This window comes from Peromyscus leucopus, chromosome 15, assembly GCF_004664715.2.
Source record: "Peromyscus leucopus breed LL Stock chromosome 15, UCI_PerLeu_2.1, whole genome shotgun sequence".
Classification (NCBI taxonomy): domain Eukaryota; kingdom Metazoa; phylum Chordata; class Mammalia; order Rodentia; family Cricetidae; genus Peromyscus; species Peromyscus leucopus.
Window position 1 is genome coordinate 7,602,029 of NC_051076.1, and position 26,211 is coordinate 7,628,239.

General features: G+C 45.9%; 1 protein-coding gene across 3 annotated transcripts in view; it reads left to right on the forward strand.

The window, feature by feature from the left end:
- Rps6kc1 (ribosomal protein S6 kinase C1) overlaps window positions 1-26,211 on the forward strand; it is a 145,786-nt gene that overhangs the window by 63,513 nt on the left and 56,062 nt on the right. For 2 of the 3 annotated variants that reach the window (XM_028876775.2, XM_028876777.2), the window contains 2 exons: window positions 7,577-7,692; window positions 16,123-16,215. In XM_028876775.2, coding sequence (XP_028732608.1) covers window positions 7,577-7,692; window positions 16,123-16,215 — 209 coding nt within the window. The remainder of the gene's footprint in view (window positions 1-7,576; window positions 7,693-16,122; window positions 16,216-26,211) is intronic. The other variant, XM_028876776.2, reaches the window with a different exon arrangement.

Below are 26,211 nucleotides of genomic sequence, written 5' to 3' on the forward strand. Positions count from 1 at the left end.
GCTAAGCTCAGCAAGGCATTTCCCACAAGCCTGATGACTTGAATCCAATACCTGTGACCCACATGATGAAAGGAGAGACGTAACTTCTGCAAGTTGACCTATGACTTCCATTTCTGTACCATGGTACACATAATAAATAAATGTGATTTTTTTTTCATTTTTAAAGAAGGGATGTGTTAACAGAGCCTGTGAAACTTTTAGGATAGCAGATAATAAAGTACTTACAGCTAGTTTTCATTTTACTTGATTTCAAAGGAAAAATAATGAAATTAATATGATATCAAGAAAATAGTTGCCAGTGGTGGTGGTGCATGCCTTTAATCATAGCACTTGGGAGGCAGAGGCATGCAGATCTCTGAGTTTGAGGCCAGCCTAATCTACAGAGTAGTTCCAAGACAGCAGGGCTACACTGAGAAACCCTGTCCTGAAAAACCAAAAAAAAAAAAAAAAAAAAAAAGGAAGAAAGAAAGAGGAAAAAACCAACACCACCACCCAGTTGTTGTGTTTGGAGATGGCTCAGTTGCTAAGAGTGTTCGCTGCTCTTCCAGAGGATCCAGGTTCAGTTCCCAGGACTCCATGGTAGCTTACAACTCTGTAACTCCAGGTCTAGGGGATCTGATGCCCTCTTCTGGCCTCTGCTGGCATTGCATTCACGTTATGCACACACATTATATGCAGGCAAAACACTCATACACATAACATGAAAATAAACCTTAAGAAGAAAAGAAAACTGTGGTGATATATTGTGTACCCTAATAAACTTGCCTGAGGATCATAGGACAGAGACAGCCACTAGATTAGACACAGAGGCCATGTAGTGGGGGCACACACCTTTAATCCCAGCACTTGAGATCTCATGCCTTTGCTTGGGAAGCACATAAGCCTTTAATCCCAGGAAGTAATATGGCAGGGCAGAGAAAGGTATATAAGGCGTGAGGAACAGGAACTCACTGTCTTTAGGCTGAGGATTTCATAGAGGTAAGAACTAGTGGCTGCTGTTCTGCTTCTCTGATCTTTTAGCGTTCACCCTGATATCTGGCTGTTGTTTTAAAAATATAATCGGCGCTGTTACCAGATGAAAAGGTCTTGAGACACGGCAAAACCCAGTACCAGAGCGTTATTAGGAGGAAGGGGGGGACAGAAGAAAGTGTGGCCAGGCCTGGGGGAGAGGGAGTGGGGGGAGGAGAGAGAAGAGAGGGGAGGAGTCTGTGTCCGGCTTTTTAAGGATCCTCCTGCACTACTGTAGGTGGCTTAAGGAGCTATGCCACACATGCGCTGATTGTGTGACTGCGTGTTTGCGCATTCATTCAGTGGACTGATGACGTAAGGCCCCTTGCTTAGCTACTGAACTGCACACAGCTGGAGGAGTGGCAGAATCCTAACACAGGCTCTGCGTTTTTATAATAAGACCATTTAAGCTTCGAGCTGCAGAAACAGTTGTTGGGGTTGGTTCTTCTGTGGATTGCCACTTCTATTAGTTTCTATTAGTCAGATAGTTATTTATATGATTTTCATCCCAACTTTTCTTGTATTTTTAGCCCATATTAGAAAACATAACAATCTTTTTGCATTTTAGCTGATGAGTTAATTAATCCTGTGTGTGGGGGTGAGTGGGTGCTCTGGTGGAGGTCAGAGAGCGCCTTGCTGGAGTTGGTTCTCTCCTTCCACCCTGGAGGTCTCAGGGGTCAACTCAGGTCATTAGACTTGGTGGCAAGTTGTCTTACCAGCTGGCCTCCTACCTTTTAAGTCTTCACTCTTTTGTTTTGTTTTCTGTCAAAGTCACCTGTTAGCTGCCTATCTTACTTGGTCTGTCTCTGTCTCTCTTCTTGTGCTGTAGATGTCAGACTCCTAATCTCCTGCCTCAGCCTCCTGATTGCTAGGACCCGAGGCATGTGCCACATGCTTGGCAAATTAGTTCATTTTAATGTTTCTCCCAATCCTTTCCCCACTGATGTTTAAAACCAATGGTGGCTCACAACCATCTTAAAGAATTGATACATTTGACTTGAGAACATAAGAACATTAGAAATTTAGGAGTTGCCAGAGTTTCTTATCAGAGGTGGGGATATAGCTCAGTGGTGGAGCCTTGTGTAACACGTGTGTGACACACTCATGGTCCTTTTCAGTGCTGGGGCCTTGTGTAGCATGTGTGTGACACACTCAACAGTGCTGGCCTTGTGTAGCATGTGTGTGACACACTCAAGGTCCTGCTCAGTGCTGGGGCCTTGTGTAGCATGTGTGTGACACACTCAAGGTCCTAATCTTAGCACTGAAACCGATTCGTAGAGGAGCAGACCCAGCAGAAGAGGCAGCTGTTAGTGCTGTGTGTGTGTGTGTGTGTGTGTGTGTGTGTGTGGTGTGTGCAGGGGTGCATGCTGTCATGTTATCATTCAGAAGGAAGATCCCAGCACTCAGGAGCTGAGGCATGAGGCCAGGCTGGCTTATACAGCAAGACTGACTCTGTTTTAAAAACCAAACAAACAAAACAAGAGCTGGCTGTGGTACTACACACTTGTAGTGCTTCCTCCCAGTGCTTGGGAGGAAGATCAGGGGCCATCGTGGTCTTTGATGGTCTTTGAGATCATATTCCAAAACCAAACCAATAAAAAGATACAACCCAGATGGCTTCTTGAACACCCACCCACCTTGTTTCTTGAGTGCTGGAATTTTTTTTATATAATTTATTTTATTTTACATATCAGTCACGGATTCCCCTTTCCCACCCTCTGCCCTCCCTCCAGCCCGCCCTCCATTCCCATCTCCTCCAGAGCAAGGATTCCCTTGGGGATTCAGCTCAGCCTGATAGATTTAGTTGAGGCAGGTCCAGTCCCCTCCTCCCAGTCTGAGCAAAGTGTCCCAGCATAGGCCCCAGGCTCCAGACAGCCAGCTCATGCACTGAGGACAGGTCCTGGTCCCATTGCCTCCCAAACAGTTCAAGCCAATCAACGGTCTCACTTATCCAGAGGACCTGATCCAGTTGGGGGATCCTTAGCTATTGGTTCATAGTTCATGTGTTTCCGCTAGTTTGGCTATTTGTCCCTGTGCTTTTTCCAATCATGGTCTCAATAATTCTCGCTCATACAAGCGCTCATCTTATGTACATCGGTTCGCGTTGAGTGCTGGAATTAAAGGTGTGTGCTACCACACATGGCCAGTAATGATGTTTTGAAAGAAAGAAATAAAAGTCTTTTGATTATTCCCTTTTAAAATTGCAAAATAAAGAAAAGATACGGAGCAGAAAGAAATAGTTGAGTCTTGGAGAGGCTCTGCAGGTGGCGGTTAGCACAGGACCTGCTGGTGCTGCCTTTCAGCGCCCACAGGAGCCTGGGAAACCAGTGACTGTCATGGCAAGCATCAGTGGAGGCCGTGAGCATTGTTGGGACTTTTGCTTTAACTGTTCTTGGTGACTTTTCACTTCTGGGGTTACCTCACAGCTGATTTTCAGAACAACATGGTAGGGAGTTGACTCAGTGTAATACAAAGCAGATTCCCCGGCTGACTGGCTCTTGTTACACCGAGTGCTGATGGCTTCACCTCCTGCAAGACATGCAGATGCATAAATCATCCCTCTCTCAAGGCTGCCTTTTGTTTTCAGAACACTTAACACAGGGCAGAAATGGTAGGCTATACCTGAGAAGAACAAAGCATCATTAAATATAGTCAATCATCACTTAAAAACTGTAGCCACCAAGGCCATCTCAAACAGGAGCATTCTTTTATGTGACCCAGTTGCAAAACAAAAACAAAAACAAAAGAAAAAGTGAAGAAAAAGCAACAAACAAAACTCACTGCAGTACATAGATCAACCCGACGTCCTTGCCAAAGTGATACAGCCCAGGGAAGCTTGAGGCCTCTGTGTGGGCCCTGTTGGGGCAGAGAAGGGAGCTCAACTGTAGGGTGTGCTCGGATTGTCTAGTGTGGGCATCGAGTTCTGTGCATGTGGTGAAAATCTGGCTAAACCCCCCTGCAGGCTCTGGAAACTGCCGGTGAGGCAGGCACACACTACAGACACCTGTCTTCTGAGAAGGCCTCGCCGTCCAGTTCCGCGTCCACCGGCGAGGGTGGATAAAGGAGAATGTCGAGGAAGAGCTAGCTGCTTGTGATGCAGGTTCTGAAACTGGGTTTTATCCCCTGCCTCGCTTAGAACATGCCCTTTGCTCTTTGGTAGAAAAATGAGGAAAGACTCCTTGATTTCCAAGTAAATTCTGGGGTAGCCAAGATGTGTGAAAGATGTTTTCTGTCCTGCAAGAACCATTTTTCTCATATTGATATGGTTATGATATATTTTCTTTCCAGAGTTACATCAAAATGTAGATTTTCTTTCCTCTTTTTTGTTTTTGTTTAATATTGTAGTTTGAACTAGGTTGTTCCGCATTACTCCGGTGTTCCTTTCACAGTGAGGATGTAGTGGGGCTCCGTGTTCCCCGAATTTGTCTGTTCCCTGGGCATCCCTGGACCCCACCCTCTGCCCCTGTGCACCTTCTCACGGTGTTTCTCTCCCTCTTTGTTGACCACTTACTGTGCTTGTCCATGCCTTGTTCTTTCTTCTTCTACTCAGACTGGACAATCAATTTCCAGGTCTCTTCCTTTCCCTCCTGGGCCACATACTGTAGAGGGACAACTTGGCTCAGAGTTTCAGAGGTTATAGTCAAGGTCAGCTAGACCCATTGCTTTGTGCCCGAGGCTGGAAGGAAGATGACCCGGGAGCACTGGGGGGGCTGCGCACCTCACATCAGCTGGGGCAGGAAGAGGAGCCCCAAGAACACCGGTGACCTGCGTCCTTCACTTAGCCCCTATTTCTGAAAGTTTCTGTCACCCCAGCAGTGCAGTCACATGATGACTCCATCTGTGAGTCTGCACACTGGTGAGGTCAGAGCTTCAGGAGCAAGCCATCCCTCAGTGGCTGTACCCAGCAGCTGTGGCCAAGCGCCAAAACTTCGACCTTTGGAACACACCTCACCCCCAAATTGGAGCAGGATTGGCTTAGGTGTAGAATCTGACATTACCTCTGTAACTGAGAAAAACGTTTCTCATCCTGAGCTTTTGTTTTTAGTTATAAAGGAGAAGAAATAACTTGTAAGTAGAGTGTGGTTCAGTGATGGGCCCAGTGGTCATGGCTCCTTGCATAATTTCGTATTCCCATAGTTTAGCATACAGAGAATGTGTCTTATGTAAAACATCAGAGTTGATGTCCAGAGAAATGCAATTTTCAATTTTTCCTTTTGTATTTAGCTCCACTTTTATGCAACACTAGAACTTTTTGACAGGACAGTGATTGCATTGTTATGGTCCCCCAGAAGCCCTCTAAAGCCAACAGGCTGTCTATATGACTGTGAGAGGAGTTTTGTTAATTGGCTTATGCCGTCAGAGTCTGAGTAGACGCAATGGCTGGCTTCAGGCTGGAGAGCCTGGGAAACCAGTAGCTGCTCAGTAAGCTGGATGCTTGGGACACGAGGGGCCAGCGACTTTGCCTGCAAGCTCCTGAGCTGGTTGCTGGGAGTCCATCTAGAGGCTGGTGTTCATGGCAGGTGAGTGAGAATGCCCCTGCTTAGGAAGGTCGGAGCTGTGCAAGCAAGCTCCCTCCCCTTTCAATTCCCCCCCCCCCAAGCCTATTTAGGGTGGTTCTCCCCACCTCAGCTCCCTGCCCCACATGTCAGTCATTTCTGGAAACACCTTCACAGATATCCGGAAATCTGCTTATCAGTTTTCTGGGTATTTAAAAAGTCACCCCAGTCAGTTTGACAGCTAGGGTCCACCATCAGTCTTGGATAGTGGGAGTCCTTCTTCTTTGAATGTCAAAGCCCAGTGAAAATTCTTGCTCCATCTGAGCATTATTTCTTTACTCAATTAAGATCTGTCTGAAGCCACGTTTGTGAACCACTGATGACTTGGAGCTGTGCTGGAGAGCTGCAGCTTTATCTTTGTGTTCTGCTCCAACCCATAGGCATTGGGTGGCAGCTGTCTGCGGGGGGCTGGTCTTCATGTGTGACTGCTGTCTGTCAGTCACCGTGGCCTTTGAAGGGGCCGAGTGGAGGAATCACAGGATCTGTTTGTGGAAGGCACATTCTGAAGCCCTCCCAGCATCTCTCCCATGCTTGTAGTTTCCATGGAGTTGGCCCACCATCAGCAGCAGGGGTCCGTCTCAGCACTGGCTTCCAGTCCTTGTTTCTCTGTTACTATGGAGACTGCCTAGAAGGTGGCAGAAAAGCCAAAAGTTAAAAAAAAAAAAAAAACCAAACCTAGTGATTCAATAACAAAATGTGATTGGAACTGTATATAGCTGTGTATTCCATAACTCAGTGTGAATTTCAAGTGAGTGTGTGAGACAAGCTTAATACTGTGAATAGAGCCAAGTTTGAAGCTTAACAAATGGGGTGGAGCCCAGGTGGACCAAAATGACAAACAGAGGTTTAAGTTAGAGCTTGCTGAATATTATTACCTAGAATGTGAAGAGCAAGTGGGTGATGGTCATCACAGTCCCAAACTGTGAGCCCAGCCACCGCCTTGAGCACAGAACTGGATAGCAGCATCATTAGTGTGCGATACCATCTCTAAAGCACATGACAGTTATTATGTGATTAAAAAAAAAATTTGGTATATATGGAGTGTGTATGGTGTGGTATGGTGTGGTGGTGATGGTGTGTGTGCACCTGGTGCTCAAGGAACATTTTAGAAGAGGGGGCACAAAGATTCAGCCAGAGGACCAGGAGTTCTACTGTGAGATTGTGTCTTTGTGTGCGACGGGGCGTGGCACCTCTAAATCTCACAGTGTGGTCCCCTAACAAGACCCGCACAGTGACAGCGCCAGTCCCCACCCTAGATGACTGCCGAGAGAGGGAGAGTCGGTCTTCCCCAGGGAAGCCTCGAGTGTGGTTATCTCATCCATCTTTGATTGAAATGGTGCTTCTTAGTCCCACACACCATCCCACTCTGGAGAGGAAGGAGCCCAACACTCAAAAAAAAAAAAAAAAAACAAAAAAAAAAACAAAACAAAACAAAAAAAGCTCACATGAAGTCTTGGGAATCTGGCGGCTGTTTTTAGGAAACAGATCCAGATTTATTAAATGACCTACCTTATCTCATAGTGTCAGGATTTCAGGCATGTTCCTGCTTTCCTGTGTAAGATGAGTGACAACTGGTTGCTAACGAAACAACCATGAAGTTTTACACAACTCAGCGAGTGTAATTTTAATTCGGAATCACCTGAAGTGGTTTTATATCCTGCAGTCTGTCAGTCCCATGTCACTGCTCACTGAACAGGCATTATGTTTGCTCCTAGTTTTGAGTCAGAAATTCAATACTGCCTGCACCCGCCTCCCCTCACCCTCAGGACTTTCTACACAGTTTCGTATATACCCTAACATGCTGAGTTTCAGTGCGCACTCAGATAGCGGCCTGTCAGCTGTGGGCAAATGAGACCCTTGAGGAGTAAGGTTGAAATGATTTCCAAGTTTGACTCTGCATGGTTACAGATGTGAAGAAGCAGTAGACTGGGCAAAAAGAAATAAATTGTTGTATGGGTCAAAAAAATGCCCGTCCCCTCTCACAAGACCAGACATCTGCTTTGTCCTCTCAGGAGAGTCAAGCCCCACGCGCCGGGAGGCTGTGAAGAGAAGGACGGCAGAGTACCTCATGCGTGCGGAGAGCATCTCCAGCCTCAGGGCCACGCCTCAGCTGGACTCTGGACTGCAGGTATGCTGGGGGCCTTCTTTTTATGTTCTTTAGCCTGCCCTCCTCCTTCTCCCTCCCTCCCTCCTCCTTCCTCCTTCCCTCCTCCCTCCCTCCCTCCCTCCCTCCCTCCCTCTCTTCCTGTTCCCTCCCTCCCTCCCTTTCTTTCTTTCAGCTTTATTTATAACTAGAATATTTGAGAATTTTGGTCTTCAGAATTTTTCTGTAATTTTTTTCTTTTTTTGGGGGAGGGGGTGGGTGGTTTCAAAACAGGGTTTCTCAGTGTAGTTTTGAAGCCTGTCCTGAATCTCGCTCTGTAGACCAGGCTGGCCTCAAACTCATAGAGATCCACCTGGCTCTGCCTCCCGAGTGGTGGGATTAAAGGCGTGCGCCACCGCCTGGCTGTAATTTTCTTAAGTTGTTGTCAGAAGGGAAGCCACGAGAGTAGAGTAAGAGGGCCTGCTTCTCCCCGCTCGGCCTCCCACACCTTGTCTCTGCCCTGGGTGGATAAGGACGAGAGTTTAAGGAAGGAAGATCGATTCTGGCTCATGGTGTGAGCAGCTTTCCAGGTGGTCATGGCAGGGAGGTGTGGAGGCAGGAGCAACTCAGAGCTTCCTCATTTCTAAGTGGAGCAGGAAGCAGAGAGGTGAGTGCAGCCTCTGTGGGCTTGCTCCTTTTTCACTTTTTATTCTGTTTTGGACCTGAGCCCATGGTGTGGTGCTGCCTACTTCAGGGAGGACCTTCCCTCCTCAGTTAGTCTTCTCTGGGAACATCCTCACAGACATGCCCAGCAGTGTGTCCTCTGGGTGATTCCATGTGAGACTGACAGTGCCAATAAAAACCGTCCTAATCTCACCGTCTGTAAGATGCCATGGCTTATCATCCATGGCCTGCTCTTGAGCTTTGGAAGCCACAGTTCCTGTGCGTCCCCGGCTTCTGAGGCCACAGTTCCTGTGCATCCCCGGCTTCTGAGGCCACAGCTCCTGTGTATCCCCGGCTTCTGAGGCCACAGTTCCTGTGTGTCCCCGGCTTCTGAGGCCACAGTTCTTGTGCACACCTGTGCAGCTTTATCAGTTATGTTGAAACTGTTCTGGGGAAAATCCTCTAAGGATTTGCTGGAGACTCCCTGTAGCTGCTGAGGCACAATGATGTAGGGATGTTGTAAGCTGTTTGGGACTACCTCAACCCTGTTTGCATGGCATAAGGTTTAGAAACATTCTTGTTTATTGCTTTGATGTCAATACTTGGGTTTGGCCAGTTTCTGGTAGTAGCTTTTTTTGTTTTAAATTCTTGCTAAGGTTTTCTGGAAATGGGAGGAAGTGTTTAGTTTATTTCCTTAATTGATCCAAGAGGCAGGTAGTCTTGGTATATTCTGTGACTTGAAGCCATGAAAGAGACAACAAAATTCTTTAAAAGTTGCAGTTTTTAGTGTGCTAGTGTGTGTGTGTGTACACACACATGTGTGCACCCATATAGTGGGAATAAGTTTTCCTGGTGTTGGTCCTAGGGATTAGGTTCAGGTTGTAGGCTTGGTGACAAGGTGCTTTCCCACTGAGCCATCCCGCTGGCTCCCCACATGGTTTGGCAGAGACACTTCCTAGTGTCTGTTTCTGGATCTGGAAAATGAGGGTGAGCATGCTCTTCTGCTGGACTGTTGATAATTATGAGCACAGAGCGTCGGTCCCCCACAGAGCAAGTGTCTTCATTCTCCATTTTGCTCTGGAAACACAGTTGAAAACATCAGATGACATCCGTGCTATACCGAATCCATCCTGTATGGCCGTAGTGTCTTAAGAATGCCCCCAGTATCATTTTAAATGGTACCTATGATGCCTTCTGTCCCTCCTGTGTGTCCCTGGTCAGCATCCTACCAGCTTTCCATGGAGTCATCATTTCTTTTTGTAAGATTTACTTTATTAGCCCATACTGCCTGTAATGGTTTATGGCATTCGGAACAAGCATATGACATACTTGGAGTCATAGCAAATAAACACACGGCCTCTTTGGAGCTCGTGATCAGAGATTCAGCCGCTCTGTAGATGAGTCAGACCCTCACTTGAAGCATAACTTGTAATGACACTAAGCTGAGGTGTAAAGAGGAAAGCTGATTCGATGAGGCTGCTCATTCACTAAATGTCTTTAAGACTGGGTGTGTAGCGTCCCTCCAGACACAGCACCACACAGCTGCTCGTCCTGCAAACCTTACAGCATGACTGAACACAGCTCTGGGCTCAGGAGACCAAGCTCAGAGAGACCGTGCAGAGCTGACAGTAGTGGAGAATTGTTTCCGAAGGCTAAAGGGGGGTGACCACTGGTTCTGAGCTGACAGGGAATTTGTGTTTGTTTCTGGGTGAAGGCAGCTGGAGGAGAGAGTAGACACGGTGTCTTTCTTATAGCAAACATTTGTTTCCATTTCCATTTGTGTTTGTCTGTGAGGCCTGTCTCTACGCTGCTCAAGAGCAGGCTTGGTTGTTTTCTTGAGATTAGCTTGGTGAACCAATGTCTCTTGAACTGTCTTTGAGTCTGAATTTCAGTCAGCATGATGGGGATAGGTGTGAGTGACTCGGCCCTTTTTCTTAGCTGCTGTGCCAAGCAGACGCGACTTCTCTGGTGAATCCCCGTGCAAACATCTCTCTGTAGCTGTTTCAGTAGCTAAAGGAATCCTTTGGGGCTTGAACAGCGCTGGTCTCCACCCCCTCTGGGGCAGTGGCTCCTCTGCCCCGGCCTTTTCTTTGCTTTATTGAACTTTGGAGCTTTGGAACCTCTTAGGTGGTAAATGTAGAAAACCTAAATTTCCCATTATTTGTAAACATATCCTTTGCAAACAAATGCTGGAAAAAAAGCCAGTAGGAACTTTCCCAGCTCTGCTTCATTCATCATACTTGAAAGGCTCCAGGAAAATTGGAGAGGTAGGTTTATAATAGAGGTAGAATCTTGACTGTGGGAGACAGGCTGCTTTTATTTTTATTTTTCCAAATTGTGAGAGATTTAAAATAGCATTTTTGTGTAAGAAAATTTAAAATCAATTAAATTTAGAAAAGGGACAATAAGTTATCTAAATAGAGGACATAAACATGTAAATACCGGCTGGGCGGTGGTGGCGCACGCCTTTAATCCCAGCACTCAGGAGGCAGAGGCAGGCGGATCTCTGTGAGTTCGAGGCCAGCCTGGTCTCCAAAGCGAGTTCCAGGAAAGGCGCAAAGCTACACAGAGAAACCCTGTCTCGAAAACAAACAAACAAACAAACAAACATGTAAATGCCATTTTATCCTGCAGTTACTTGGGGTGAGTGAATGTCACCGTGGACAGTGTTCTGAGGTCCTGCAGATTCTGAGCACAAGTGTGACGCTGGCATTGATGCGGCGCGTCTGTGTTTGCTGATGCTGTTGGCTGACGCCAGATGTCATTGGAAGATGTTGACACTCAGTGAGAGAGGTGGCAGTAGGCTTGGGACTCAGCAACAAACGGCTAAATGCCAGGTGTACCAGCCACCTAAGGGAGAGTGCTCGAGCTAGCCATTCGCTCAGGAAATATTTGTAAAGTGAGAACTCTGTAGGAGAAAGAGCTTGTGTTCAGGGACTCCCTGTGCTGGATATTGAAGTTCTGAGTTGGATATTTATTGATTGATTGATTGGATGTTGATTTCTGTATTTGAGGCAGGGTCTTGCTGCACCACCGCCGCTGGGCTCCTCCCTGCTGTAGGGATTATAAGTACTCACCGCTGTCCTCAGCCAGAGTCTGGATTCTTGATATGTTTCTTGCCTTTTGTTTGTTACTTCTTTTCCTCAACACCAGTGACTGCTGCTCAGGTGTTCTGAGTGGGGCTGGTGAACCAGCATCAGCAGCCCCTTCAGGGAGCTGTGGGAAGTACAGAGTCCTGGGTGCCCTCCTGCATCTGATGTTTCACTTTGATGGGTCGTCAAATGATGTGCATAAACACTGTGGTTTGAGGAACGCTCGCCTACAGGTGGGTGGAGGTTGCACAGTGAGAACACCGAATAAAAGACTGTGGGTAGGTCAACCGGCAACTTAGCGCCACAGAGAACTCTAAGAAGCAGCCAGGCAGTCTTTACTTGGCCTTTTAGAGAACAGAACCAGGTGTGAACGGTGTGCTGACTACAGGTACCAGGTACCAGCTGTGGAGAGCACTGCAGGGTGCTAGGCATGCCAGCTGCCTGGGCCATGGCCAGTCGAGCAGCGTGATCTTGCCATCTCCATTGGGTCATCGCTCCTTGTCCCACCTCTCTTGTCTGTTCAGTCCTGGTATAGATGGCCTAACCATTCTTTCTTGGCACCTAGAGTGGCCCTGGCATATAAGAGAAGCACTGGAGAGACACCCTGCTCCTCTGACACACAGTGTGCTGCTGTTGCCGCTGTTGGTAATCGAGGTTATTATTTCATTCATTGTGTGACAGGGCCACCTTCATCCTCCTGCATCAGCATCCTGAGTGGTACAATTACAGGCCTGCACCCCCTGCCCTGGGTACAGTCACAGGTTATCCCTCTCTTCTGTTCAGCATCCTGAGTGGTACAATTGCAGGCCTGCACCCCCTCCCCTGGGTACAGTCACAGGTTACCCTCTCTTCTGTTCAGCATCCTGCGTGGTACAATTGCAGGCCTGCACCCCTTCCCCTGGGTACAGTCACAGGTTACCCTCTCTTCTGTTCAGCATCCTGCGTGGTACAATTGCAGGCCTGCACCCCCTCCCCTGGGTACAGTCACAGGTTACCCCTCTCTTCTGTCACAGCTGTTGCCGTCATAGATGGCTTAGCTGTGTTGCTTCCCAGTTTCCTTTGTTAGAGAGAGGAAAGAACCCGAGGTGTGGATTTGGTCTCTGCAGCCTCTTTCTAGTTTTAAAATTCTGTAGATTTATGTTTCCCTTTGCTGTCTAAAGACAGGAACAGATCTGTGGTTATACATAATTTAAATGCTACCACATAGAAGAAATAAAAGATTTTGAAGAATAATATGTTTATTTTTTGAGTATTTTGTGTGTTTGTACAATATATTTTGATAGTGTTCATTCCTCACTTCTCCTAGATCCACTCCCCACTTTCCTTCCCACCCCCTTCCAATTTTGTGTCCTCCTTTATGACCACCAAGTCCAAGTGTACTGCCCATGTACTCATGGGCATGGGCTAGTAGGGAGATCTACTAGTGGCCACACCCTCAAAGAAAACTGACTCTCCCTCCCACAGAAGCCAACCATACAAGGTTTGTAAATGACTCCTTTATTTGGTAATCCTTGTGTGCCCTGTCTCTGGCCCTAAGCTTGCAAAGCGGTTTAAAGAATAAAGACAAGTTCAGTGTTTATTACCTTTGCTGTTCCCATCAGCACCCAGCTCTGTCTTACAGCTTCTTTCACACACAGAACACCTGCTCTCCCCACTAGGAAGAGGACTGTGCACATGTTCTTCTTGGCGTTCCAGTGCTGTGGAAACTGATGCTGAGTATGGACTTTTATTTTCCTGTCCTCCACTTGGAATGCGTCCCTCACTCAAGCAGACCCTCCATGCCTCTTACTGATTTGTAGTGTCTTCATTAGGTTTTTAATTGTTGGAAAAGGATGGACGGGTTTATTTTGGCTCATGGTTCCGGAGGTTTTAGTCTGTGGTCACTTGGCTCTGTTGTTGCCGGCCTATGGCAAAGCCTCATCATGATCAAGGGCCTGTGGTAGACATAGGTGTGGGAAGCAAGTCTCCAGTGACCCACCTTTCTCCACTTAGGTCCACTTCCTAGATCCCATTAACACAGCACCCTTTTAAAGCCACAAGCCCATAGTGGATTCATTTATGACGTCAGAGCCCTCAAGAGACCCAGTCACTCCCAGAGGACTCGCTTCTGAACACTGCTGACCTGGGGCTGCCATCAACGTAAGGGCACCGAGTGGCCCCAGTCTAAACCCTAGCACTGTTCTGCTGCCATGCGCGGAGTGGTGCGGCAGACTGCTGCGGCTCCTGCTTTGCCTTTGTGATAGGTGAAGTCAGCTGCGTTCTTTGGAGACTGAGAGATCAGTGGACAGTGACTGAGAAGTGTGAACAGAAGAGAGGGTGCCATGGTGGGTGGGGCATTTCTGTATTAAACGTCAAGTGTAATGGCTAAGATATCACTTTTCCCTGATAATCTCTTTTGCTGAAATTACAAACAGGTCTTTCTTTTTCTTGGTAATGCAGCAGGGTGTGTGTGTGTGTGTGTGTGTGTGTGTGTGTGTGTGTGTGTGTGTGTTTGTGTGTGTGTGTGTTTATCTGTGTGCTGTATAGTAGGATTGCCAGCAGCAGGGCAGGGGGCTGAGGTCTGTCTAGGATTCCACTGTCTCTCTTTGTGATGGAAGCAGTTCACTTTTCTGTTTCCCTTTATGTAGAGCAAAATGGGTATTATTAGAGCAACTTTTCCTGTGAGCACCACATTCCGAGTGGGAATGGGAGGATAAAGATGAAATAATACAATATAAACCATGTAGAAGAGACTTTTTACAATAGTTCCCACGTGTAACACTAATATCATGATATACATTTGTATGCATAAGCACCCTCTTTAGATTTTAAGCTTTTAAAGAGGCATCTAGTTTCTGACATCTGCTCTAGTTCCTATGAAATGGGATATCAAATAACATTTGTTGAGACAGCTAATAACTCCAAATCATATGATTTAAAAAAGGTTATTATTATCTAGTACAATTGAGATACTGTCTCAAGTTAAAGTATCTCTAGAACAAAAGCCAGGGCTGAGGATGGCTCTGTGGGTAAAACATGAGGACTTTGGATCCCAACAGCATGGCATTGCATGCTAGCACAGGAGAGTAGAGGACACGGCGTCAGGATCCATGGAGCTTGCTGACCAGCCAGTGTAGCCATTCAGTGAGCTCTAGGTTTAGTGAGAGACTCCGCCTCCAACTGTAAGATAGTGACTGAAGAAGGCATCCAGTGTTGACCTCTGACCTCCACATGCATGTACATATACATGTACACACACACACACACACACACACACACACAGCCTTAGTCAGATGTACTACACACCTGTAATCCCAGCATATGGGAGGTAGAGGCATGAAGATCCAGAGTTTGAGATCAGCTTTGGTTACAAAGCAAACTCAGGGCCAGCCTGGGCTACATGAGCCCCTGTCTACAAAATCCAAACCACACCAGATACCTTCTCCCATATTCCAGCATCAGCATTCCAACCGACCTGGATTCAGCCTTTGCTCTACAGCCAGAGATAAGGAGACAAGCTGAAGGTGGTCAGAATGGCTTCTCTAGACAGTCTCATTATAACAGGCACCACGTCCCCCAGATAGCCTTCTTGCCAGCTCCCCTCTGCCTCCTCCATCTCTTCCTTCTGTTGGCCAACCACCATCTCAGCTGCTACTGGAGCCCCCCCCCCCCAAAAAAAAGAGGGTGACCATGGTGCAGTTCTTCTTAGGAGCTCTGTCTGGCCATGTTGGTCTGCAGAGGGACATAAACGTTCAGAGTGGCGTCTCAGTCCCTCCCTGATCATGCTTGAGTATTTGCTGTCCCTTCTCTGTTCTTGTCTAGTTTGTTGATAAGGCCTTCTGTCCTGTGTGACAAGGCTTTATGTCCCCTGATACCCTTCGAAGTGTACTGATGTACTGTGAGGAATAATTACAGAAGGACTTTCTGGACGTACGTGCCAGCTGGAGATGCTCTGAGGTACCGCCAGGGAAAAGCTACCTGGAGTTTGGAAGTTAATACTCTTCTAACTGTGCCACTCCAGCATCCCTCCCTCAAGTCCATTATCTTGTTTGTAGCTAATAGACTGTTTTCCACATCACAGATATTCAAATATTTGAAGAAAAGTTCTTTCTTCCGTAAACCACCCCCAACCTTTGTTCTCATAATTACTGGGTATATTGATGAGACTTTTTTTTTTTCACCGTTGTTTGGTGATTTTTCTGGCTGAACTTGAATGTGCTGATTCTTCTTAAAACACGTGGTCTGTATTTAAGGATCTAAGTGCTTACTTTGTTCTGTAAGGAAACACTAGAGGACTATAGTTTCAAGGTAAGAGAATGCCTTATGCCCTTCTGTTCCAAGTGAATCTGTTAATTATTATTATTTTTCTTTGTTTCCCTCTGCTGGATTGTTTTTGGTCTGCTGGGGTAAACACAAGGTTGTCGCTGACTCTGGCCCACTTACTTGATTGTTAGACATTTTCATGATAGCTGTGAACCAGCGTCAGCTCATTAATTTTTCTTTTTAAAAACCTGTTTTCAGTGCTGTGACTTATTTACTTGTGCTTTTGTCTTGCTTTTCCTTTTAGATTTTTGATTTTGATTTTTGATTTTGCATTACAGCAACAGTCGCTTCCTCCTTTCATCTTCCCTTCTCTGATTTATGATAAATTTAGTTTCTTTGGCCTGACGTTTGCTGCAGTAGGCAGCCTTCCTTCAAGTACCTCCCTGATTGATGTGTCATCTTTGATATCTTCCATTAGCCTCCAGGATCACTAAGTTCAAGGCCCCCTTGGAACCTAAGGAGCCCTGCCGAGGAGCTGAAGGCCTTCAGAGTCCTTGGGGTGATTGACAAGGTAATTCTTCAGTGTCTCTTCAAGAGTTCAGTCATAAATGGACTGCATGCTGGCATTCTGTCTTTGAAGCTTTGGATCTTAAGGATATGAAACAAAAGAGGAAATGACTCAAGTGCATCCGCACTTTCAAATAACAGAGCAGCGGGGGAAGCTTTTACCTCAGCCATTCTCTTAAGGTCATGCAGAATACACTGTGCCGAGGAGAAGGGGTAGCAGTGTTTGTGGGCATTCAGTTGAGTGTGGGGTTTTAATTTTCCAAAGTGGCTGTAGGATGATGCACTTTGTGAACGTGCAGCAGTGAAGCATTGGTCAGTACAGTCATTTTAGTGGTCAGGAAGAAAGATGGAATTCCTGGTAGCTGTCATTTATGAGCACCTGCTGTGTGCCCACCCCACATTTATATGAAGTGGTTTATGGAATCCCTCCTACAACCCCATTATCTGCATCTTGATGGGAAAGTGATACAAAAACATAGAGTAACTTGCCCGGAAGTCCCATGGCCAACTTGGAGGACTGCTGATCGAAAACCTTGAACTTAGTTGACTCCAAAAATGGCTTTCTCAGTACACTGAGCCCCTTCTACATCAAACACACACACACACACACACACACACACACACACACACAGGCATACACACAAAGTTTGGTGACATGTCAATCATGCCAAATGTTTATCAACACTGAGCCTGTCAATTTGCATGCCTTGGAAATACTAGATTGTTCTGCCATTATAACATTAAAGAAAATGCCACTTAATGTTGACATAAATGAGTCTTTGACCTTGTGACCACTTGACATTGTTCCCCGAACACCTCGGTGTTGTTCGCTTTGGTTTTTCAAATGCCGCTTGTCTTCTGAAGCGTTCGTTCTTAGGAGTCCATGTTGCACTTGAGCAATCTGCAGAGCAGCTTGAGAAGCTTGGGCAAGTGCTCACAGTTCCAGAAAGAGCATCAGGTCAGAACTTCGATGATTGTTGTTTCACATAAGCCAGGACAGCTGAGTTTGAGCTTAAAGAAGTCTACAGTGGGACTCTGTGTTGTCTCAGAGTCCGCGATAGTCTGTGACTGGCTCTGTAGCCTTGGCATTCCGGAGAACATTCTATTTGAGAGTAGACACTGAGTGGATTCAGGTCCCGTGCTTTGGGGCAGCCGTGCCATCTCCATGTGCTGTCTCAGCACCTCTTAGACTTGTGTCTTGTGACTCTGTGACTGGTCATTGCTGTGCTGTGAGCCTCAAGTCGCACTCAGTTCTGGTGACAGCTAGGAGTCCCACAGATGAAACCAGGCAGACGCTAGCGGTGAGGAGCCTTGCTTCTTCCACTGAGACACCGTCCATTGCTGTGTGTCTGCATTAGCCAGTGTCACTCAGATGCCATTTTCTAAGTGGCAAGAAGGAGCTCAGTGTCTGGGAATCAGTCAGCTTTGCAGGTAGTCTTAGCTTATAACATCATCTCTCTGCTGGTAAAATACGAGCAGGCAGATTTTAAAATTTGGATTGTTCAAGGTAAATTCCTTTCTGTTGTACTAAGGCATACCTTAAACTCGGGTTTTAGAAACTTGGGGTTTGGGAAAGAGGTGTTGAATAAATTCAGGTCTAAAAAACACACACAGGGTATGACAGCGCTGCTCTGGGACAGCAGTTTCTCTGATTCTAGATTTTAGTGTTTGCTATTTGTGAATTATCTTGAGTTGTTTATTAACTTAGCAAGTTCAGTTTGTATTGAACTTCATTAGGAAATAAATTTCCTAAACCTCTATCTAGAAAGCAAATGAAATGGTATTTTTATTAGTGTCTACACTGCGGACTTCATGAGAACAGCATTGTGCTGTTTTATCTCTCACTATGTTCTTTGTGCCTAGAATTATGCCTAGCACACCTTGGGCCCTCAGTGCAGTTGTTGAATGAGTGAATTGAAAAGAATTTAAAATGTGTCATAGAGTGACACCTACTGGTATAATGTGAGACTGCTCCCTAGAACCATTCTCCAGTGAGTGTCTGCCCAGGGGAGGGGCACAGTCTTGCCGGGGCTGTTGTTGGCTTAGTTCTGTCAGTGGGAAGTGATCTTCGGTTCTCGGTCGGGGTTGTAGGATCCTTTATGCAACACGGAACCGAAGCACCAGGGCTCTAGGGCATAGATAAACAGGCGCCATTCCGTTGCAGAGATGACCAGGCTGGTGAAGGCCTTCAGAGTTCTATTTTAGGAAGACCGGAAGGAGAAAGCAGACATTTTCACCTATCAGATCATGTGCAGACTTCAGGTATTTGAGGGCTGGAGCTCTGCCATGCTTGTTAAACCTGGAGGGCAAGAGGAGTGTTGACTGTGCTGGAAATCTGGGGTATTGGGGCCTCACTGGGGGGCAGTAAGGAGTGGAGCTGCTTGTTCTCTTTCTTCTCTCCTCCTCTCAGGAGGCGGCTAGAACCAGAGAAGCTCCAGCTGCAGAGAGCAAGAGAGAATTGGAGGCATGGTTGGAAATACACGTTTTCTTTTCTTTCTTAACTTTCCCCCTCCCTCCCTCTCTCCCTCCCTCCCTCCTTCCTCCTCCTCCTCCTCTTCTTCTTCTTCTTTTTTTTTTTTTTCTGAGATAGGGTTTCTCTGTGTAGCCCTGGCTGTCCTTGATCTTGCTCTGTAGACCAGGCTGGCCTCAAACCAGGCAGCCTGCTTCTGCCTCCTGAATGCTAGGATTAAATGTGTGCACCACCAGTGCCCAGCTAGAAATACCTTCCAAGGATTAGTGTCTTAACCAGAGATGGGTTAGATCTGAGATCTTATGAGCTTCTTGTCAGTAGAGGTGTCCAGGGAGTGTCAGTGGACGGATGCTGTGGAGGGACCCAAGCATTTGGTGGGCTTTGTTCTAGATAACTTTGATCTTCTTCTGCTTCCAGCTGTGTTTGTGGATGTTTTCCTTGTGTGGCGGCAGAAGGAAGCAAGAGCAGAGCTGGTGGGTGCTGAGGGTGGGCTCCTTCTTCCCTTGGAAGCCCATTGCCTGTGCAGGCTCCACTGAGCTTTGTGGAGTATGAATGCATGCTGTGTATGTTCCAACGCACAAGTGCTGACGTACAGTTCGTTCGTTGGAGACCTGGCTTCGTTGTTTGGTGGGTAGAGAGCAAAAGCTGAGAGTGTTTCTGAAGAAGCTCACTGTTACACAGCTCACTTTCAGGGTCATGGCCTCATCAGCATTAAGAAGCTTTGTCAAATTCCTGACCTTGCGGCTGTATTGATGCTGCTGTGTAGGTTCTCCTCATGGACAGCCAGGCGAAGAGTAAACAGGACACTTTGAGATACGCTGCAACTTCCTGTGAGTTAAAAACAAATTCAAAACCCAAAAAAGCTAGAACCAATGGAATGAAAACAAGAGATCAGCATCATTAACCATACTAAAGGCCGGTTCTCTGACCATCAGTGAGGTCACTAAGCCTTTAGAGAGGATAACTAAGGAAGAAAGAACTCTGTAGGAGAAACCAGAGAGGGGACATCACTCCATCTTGTACAGTGAACAGCCCGGATGTGATGAATTTACTCACTGTACAATTTCCCACTACCTCCCCAAGAGACAAAGCCTGCTAACTCACAGACCATCTGGGGAAGTGCATGTCTATCTACTAAGGAAACTGAGTCAGTACTTACTAATCACCCCAGATAGCAAAGCACTAGGCCCAAATGGAGTTGAATTCAGTCTGATATTTACAGACTACATTGAGCCAGCCTCTCTAATGTCTCCACATATATAAAAGGAACTAGTGATATACAGATTGGGAAGGAAGGCTTCTGTGTTTACCTGGGTGTGTCATGGCTGTGTAATATGAAAGAACTCACAAACTCTTAGGACTAATAGATGTCACATCAGGGTTGCAGGATACAAACCTAGTGTACCATCATCAGTTGCTTTCCTCTGTGATCAATTAGGACCTGAGATAAAAATAGTATCAAGTGGATAGGGTTGTAACTCAGTGGTAGCAGGCTTGTCTAGCATACACAAGGCCCTGAGTTTGATCCTCAAGCATCAGCCAGGTGTGACGGTGCACATCTATGATTCCAACACCTAGGATTCTGAGACAGGAGGATTCTGAGTTTGAGGACATCCTGGGTTACATGATGAGATCCTGTTTGACCCTGCCCTCCCTCAAATCTCCAAACATACACTATAATTTCCATTAGTGCCCCAAATTAAATAAATACTGATGTATAAATTTAAGAAAGTATGCATGTTATCTATATAAGGAAGACTATATAATCCTGATGAAATAAATCAAAGAACTGTAATTGAGAGTTACAGGCATGGGTAAGAAGAGCCTTGTTGTTGGAATAAAGTCAGTTCTTTATAGCCTGAACTGTGTGTGGATTTAGTATAGTCTGATTCAAAATCTCAACAGGTAATTTTGTGGACATCAACAATCTGATTCTAGAATTTATATGAAAGGACAGAAGACCCCAAATAACCAGAGTAATATTGAAAGAAAGGGTAGACATCAGGAGTGACATTTTCTGAGTTTAAGACTTACAAAGTCTAGCAGTCAAGATGGTTACAAGCTAGACTTTGTAACTGTGAAAAACACTGTGGTGGGATGACAGACAAGCCTAGTAGACTGGAGAAGATCCTTTTAAAAGATACTGACCAGAACATACAAAGAGCGCCTAAAACTCAATGACAGCAAAGGAGCAAGCCTCAGTGGAAGCAGTGGCCTGTGGTGAAGTGATGGGTCAGGGTACGTTTTGTCTGCGTCAAGGACTGCTGTGGCGGAGGCTGCTAACAGTGGCCCAGTTGTGTGTGTTTGGAAACTGCATTTTTGCATAGTTTTGTCAAATTGTTCTAAAGACAAAGTAGCTAAAATGGAAACAAAACAAAACAAAAAACTACCATATTGGATGAAGATGTGTCTTTAACAATATCTTCACCCCAAACTGTAACACCACAATTAATGTTAAACTATTAAGAAACACAGGAGAAGCATTTGGCCCACACAGCAGCCCCAGGTGTCTGCAGATGCAGGGTGGCCCTGTACCTATGCGCGAGGTTCTGATGCCGGGGGCAGCCTCTGGATTGCAGACTGCCTGTCTGTGCAGGGTTCTGTGGTCTCTGTAAATTGTTTAGATTTTGACTCAGGAAGTATGCATGCTTTTGTGTTGACAGAGCGAGGGTTTGAATCCAGATCTGTCTCTTTCTAAGACTGCCACTCTTCTCATTGTTAGAACTGGACTGTTGTGATGATGGTGTCTGTATTTTCTATCAACCTTTCCTATTCCATTCTCAGTAAAATGTTACACAAGCATTTGTGCCTAATGAACACAAGTCAATATGTGAGTAACACCATTTTTAACGCTGTAGAAGTAGAAAATCCCCATAATGACTAAAAGGATTTAGTTATTACTAATTGAATAGCTAAGTCATGATCTCATTTATCCTTAATACCTACTGTACATGAGAATTTCACAGATTCCTGATCCTCCAAACTATACCATTTTAAAGACAAAATTACTGTGATTGTATTTATTGATTAACAATTTGAAATGTACATGATTACCATTTTTAATGTATAAACATTAAAATTTTTTATGCAATATAGTTAGGAAGTGTTATTCTCAATTTTCCTGGTATTTTCAGGCTGTTCTGCATATACTACAAGTCACTAATTAGTTCCCTATTGTTTGGCCCTACATTACTTTACTGTTTGCCTCTGTTTGTGCTGAATATGCCGGGAGGCAGATCATCTCCTGCTATGACTGTTTTTTTAGAGTTGGAGGTAGTAGGTCAAAACAGTGCACCTGTGCGTCCTTCCTTTCTCTCAACTTGTACCAGCGTGGCCCTGTCAGTGACCTGGGGACCAGGCTTCCTCACCCCAGCACCACCTGCTATTTGCTGGATTAGAATGTGGACTTGAGGTTGCTGGTGAGGCTGTGGATATAGGAGGCCTCGTGGTCTGGGTCCCTTCTGTTTCTGAGATGCTGATCCATATTATTTTAAAAATAGACTTACTTATTTTAATTTTATGTGTATGAATGTTTTGCCTGCATAAGAAGAGGGCGTCAGATCCCCTGGAAGTGGAGTTGCAGATGTTTCTGAGCTGCACGTGTGTGCTGGGAACGGAATCCATTTCTTCTGCCATGCAGCAGTGCTCTTAACCGTGGAGGGATGGAATAGAAAAGGTTGATAGAAAATACAGACACCATCATCACAACAGTCCAGTTCTAACAATGAGAAGAGTGGCAGTCTTAGAAAGAGACAGATCTGGATTCAAACCCTCACTCTGTCAACACAAAAGCATCCATACTTCCTGAGTCAAAATCTAAACAATTTACAGAGACCACAGAACCCTGCACAGACATTTCTTTCTGTCTGGTTCGGTGGCGTTCAGCAGATATCTGATTGGGGGTGGTGCCCGCGTGTCAGCTTGCTGTATCAGAGTGATGCTGTCTTCCCTCGGTCTCCATCATTGCCTCCAGTGTTGTGTGATAGCTTCCTGTTATCACCAGGAGCTTCCCCTGTGCTTCTTTGTCGTTTTACAGCATGACAAAGCATTGTTTTCTACATTGATTATTCTGAGTTGTCCCATCGTAGGCTTGTTAGAATACACTAAAATGGACACACACGCACGCACGCACACACCACACACACACACACACGCATGCACACACACACACATGCACGCACACACACACACACCACACACATACACACCCACACTATACACACACATGCACACCATACACACATACACACAACATACATACTATACCCACATATACACCACACATACCACACACACATACATACACACACCACACACCACACACACACACACACACACACACACACACACACACACACCCCTGTGTTCTGGCACTTTTAGTTTATAAAAACAGCTTTTTATAAATTCAGTCATTATTACTTCAATTGTTACTTTTAAAATTTTTGATTATGGGCTGGAGAGATGGGTCAGTGGTTAAGAGCACTTACTGCTCTTCCAGAGTCCTTGGGTTTGTTTCCTAGAACCCACATGGTAGCTCATAACTGCCTGTAACTCCAGCTCCAGGGATCTGATTCCTTCTTCTGACCTCCATGGGATCCTGAATGCATGGGGTGTACAGACATACATCCTCCATTGCCCCCACTGTAAAATAAAATAAACATTGAAAAATCAGTTATGTGTGTAAGTGTAGTTATGTGTATGTGAGTGTAGGTGCTCTGGACCTAGAGTTCCAGGCAGTTGTGAGATGCCCAACATCAGGGCTGGGAATTGAACCTGGGTCTTCTTCAAGAGAAGTACGTGATTTTAATGGCTGGGCCATCACTCCAGCCCAAGAATGATGTCATTTTTAACTGTGTCCAGATCCTTTTGAACATTTCACCAGTCCTGAGTTACCTGTGGTCTGAACTACAGAATCATATACCCAGCTTTAGATTCTTGTCATACACACAGTTGTATTGTGGACTTTGTGTCCATTAAGTTGGTGCTTGTTGGCTTGAGGCTGACATAGAGTTCTATCAGAGTTCGCTTTCCAGTGTTTATTCCCTCTGAACTGATGCATTAGGATCTAGCTATACGAGACCTTGTGTAGGAAGGGCAGCATGCTGGGGAGTCACGGTAGACAGAAGTGTCCCTTGGAATGTCTGTTGTGGTGAGTGGGGGGTGGGTCATGGCATGAAGCAACCTGAAGTTCTGTGACTGGATTCTCACTTTAAATGAGAGCTTTGAAGATATCTGCAAGAGGCTAGGGAAGTGTTTCTCAGAGTGCCAGGTTATTTGGATCATGTTAATAACTTCAGATGAGTGGAGAAATGCCGTTGAGAGGAATGAGCTTACCTATATAGGCATTTATAGGCATATGTATAGATCTACAGCAGCAGGGTTTATCTTAGAGTTCTGTATCTAAGAAGCTACCTGTAACATAGTAATATAGTGATAATATAGTAATATAGCTGTGTTGAAATTGGAGCAACTATATATTTGAGAGACACACATTTTAGTTATGTTAATATTAGTATTTTGTGCTTTGCTATATTATTCCACTGTTTACATACTTATAATTAAGGCTACTTTTAATTACATGTAAGATATGCCTATCTATCTAGCACCTTATTACAGAATTCTTGATACATTGGATTTATAGATTATTCGTTTTGTTCCAAAGGACTCAATTTCTTAAGATATGTTTAGAAATAAGGCTGACGAGTAGTTTTAATACTAGGACCCCCTAAACAACTCTGAAGCAAAGGGAGTAGTCTCATGTTTTCTTGTAGCCCAGGTTGTGTAACCTCAGATTCAGAAGGACCCTCAAGGCCTTCTACTTAGCAACACAGGAAACATCTGTTGAAGGCTACCAGGTGGCAGGCACCTGTTAGGCGATGGGACAAGTGTGCCATCTGACACATGGTTCTTCTTTGTCTACCTACTGGAGGGCCCCGGGTAGGTGCGTGAATGCTACGGTGGCTGGAGGCATCTGTAAGGAAGCAGAGATGCAGTGCTCTGGTAGTGTGCCTGGCCCTTTAACAGTTCCAAGTCCTGGTGTGTCTTCCACCAGATGTGGTTCTATCCACCACCCCTTCCCAGGGGCTGCAGTTTACTTCTGCAAGCTGATTAGGTTGTCTTTTGGTTAACCTCTTTTGTATGTGTGCCTCTTTCAATGTTTATCTTGATTAGAGTTAACCAGGCCCGACCTTCAGCCTGTTGCAGTACCTTTGGCTCTTCCTTGTATAATTTTTCCTCGTGGGAAAATAAATTGCCTTATTTTTCTGTTCCTGTCACTGTAAATTCCCGGACCCTCTGACAGACTGCAGACAAGCCTGAAGTGGACGCGCCCAGAGCTTCCCGCAGCCCCTGTCCTCAGGCCTCCCTCTTCTGGACTCCTCTCTTGTGCTCCTGACTGTTGACATCCTGCCTCCTGCTTTGCTCACACTCACCTATGAGTGTTTTCTTGTCCATCCTTCTTTGGGTGGGACCAGCTTCCTCTTGCTTTTTTCCTCTGTGGAGGATATAGAATTTTCTTTTTGGTCCCTGAGTTCTAAATTCACGGTGGCATGTTTTGCTGTGAGATCTTTTCATCTGTGAATATGGGCAGAGCTGCTCTTTGTCAGTGTGGGAGCCATGTGGGCACTCTTAGATTTCATGTGGGTCAGTCTCTGTAGGGAGGTTTTCTTGGTCCAAGGGGTCTACTTAGAAATGAACACTCCAGGGGTTCATGTGGGGCATGCTCGGATCTCCCTGGGAAGGGGAAATAGAAGAGATTTTGGGAGTGGTCTGAGGGTGGGTGGAAATGGGAACATGAGCGATCAGATTGGGGGGTCAGAGGGGGAGAGGAAAGAGATTACTGGAAGTGGGGGCATTTCTGGGTCAGGTAAAAACCTGGTTCAAGGGAATCTTCCAGGAATCTACAAGGATGAGCCCAGCTAAGACTCTTAGCAATAGCGGATATATAGCTTGAACTGGCCACCTCCTGTGACCAGATTGGTGCCTAATCCAATTGTCATCAGAGAGGCTTCATCTAGGAACTGATGGAAACAGATGCAGACCCATAGAGAAATATTAGGCAAAGTATGGGGAATTCTGCAGAAGGGGAGGAAGGATTTTAGGAGCAAGAGAGGTCAAGAATACCACAAGAAAACTCACAGAATCTCATAAGGGCTCACAGAGACTGAACGGACAACTGGGGAGCCTGCGTGGGACTGACCTAGGCACTCTGAATATATGTTAAGTTGTGTAGCTTGGGCCTCTTGTGGGCGGCCTAACAGTGAGAACAGGGCCTGTCTCAGACTCTTTTACTGGCTTTTGGGACCCTACTCCTCATACTGGGTCACCCTACCCAGCCCTAAACTATGGGAAGGTGTTTAGTCTTACTGCAATGTGATATTCCATGTTTTGTTGATGCTCCTGGGAGACCTGCCCTTTCCTAAACAGAAACAGAGGAAGAGTGGATTGGGCGGTGGGAACAGCGTGGGGTTGGGGAGGGAGGAACTGTGAGGAGAGGAGAGAGGGCAAACTGTGACCAGGATGTAAGATAGA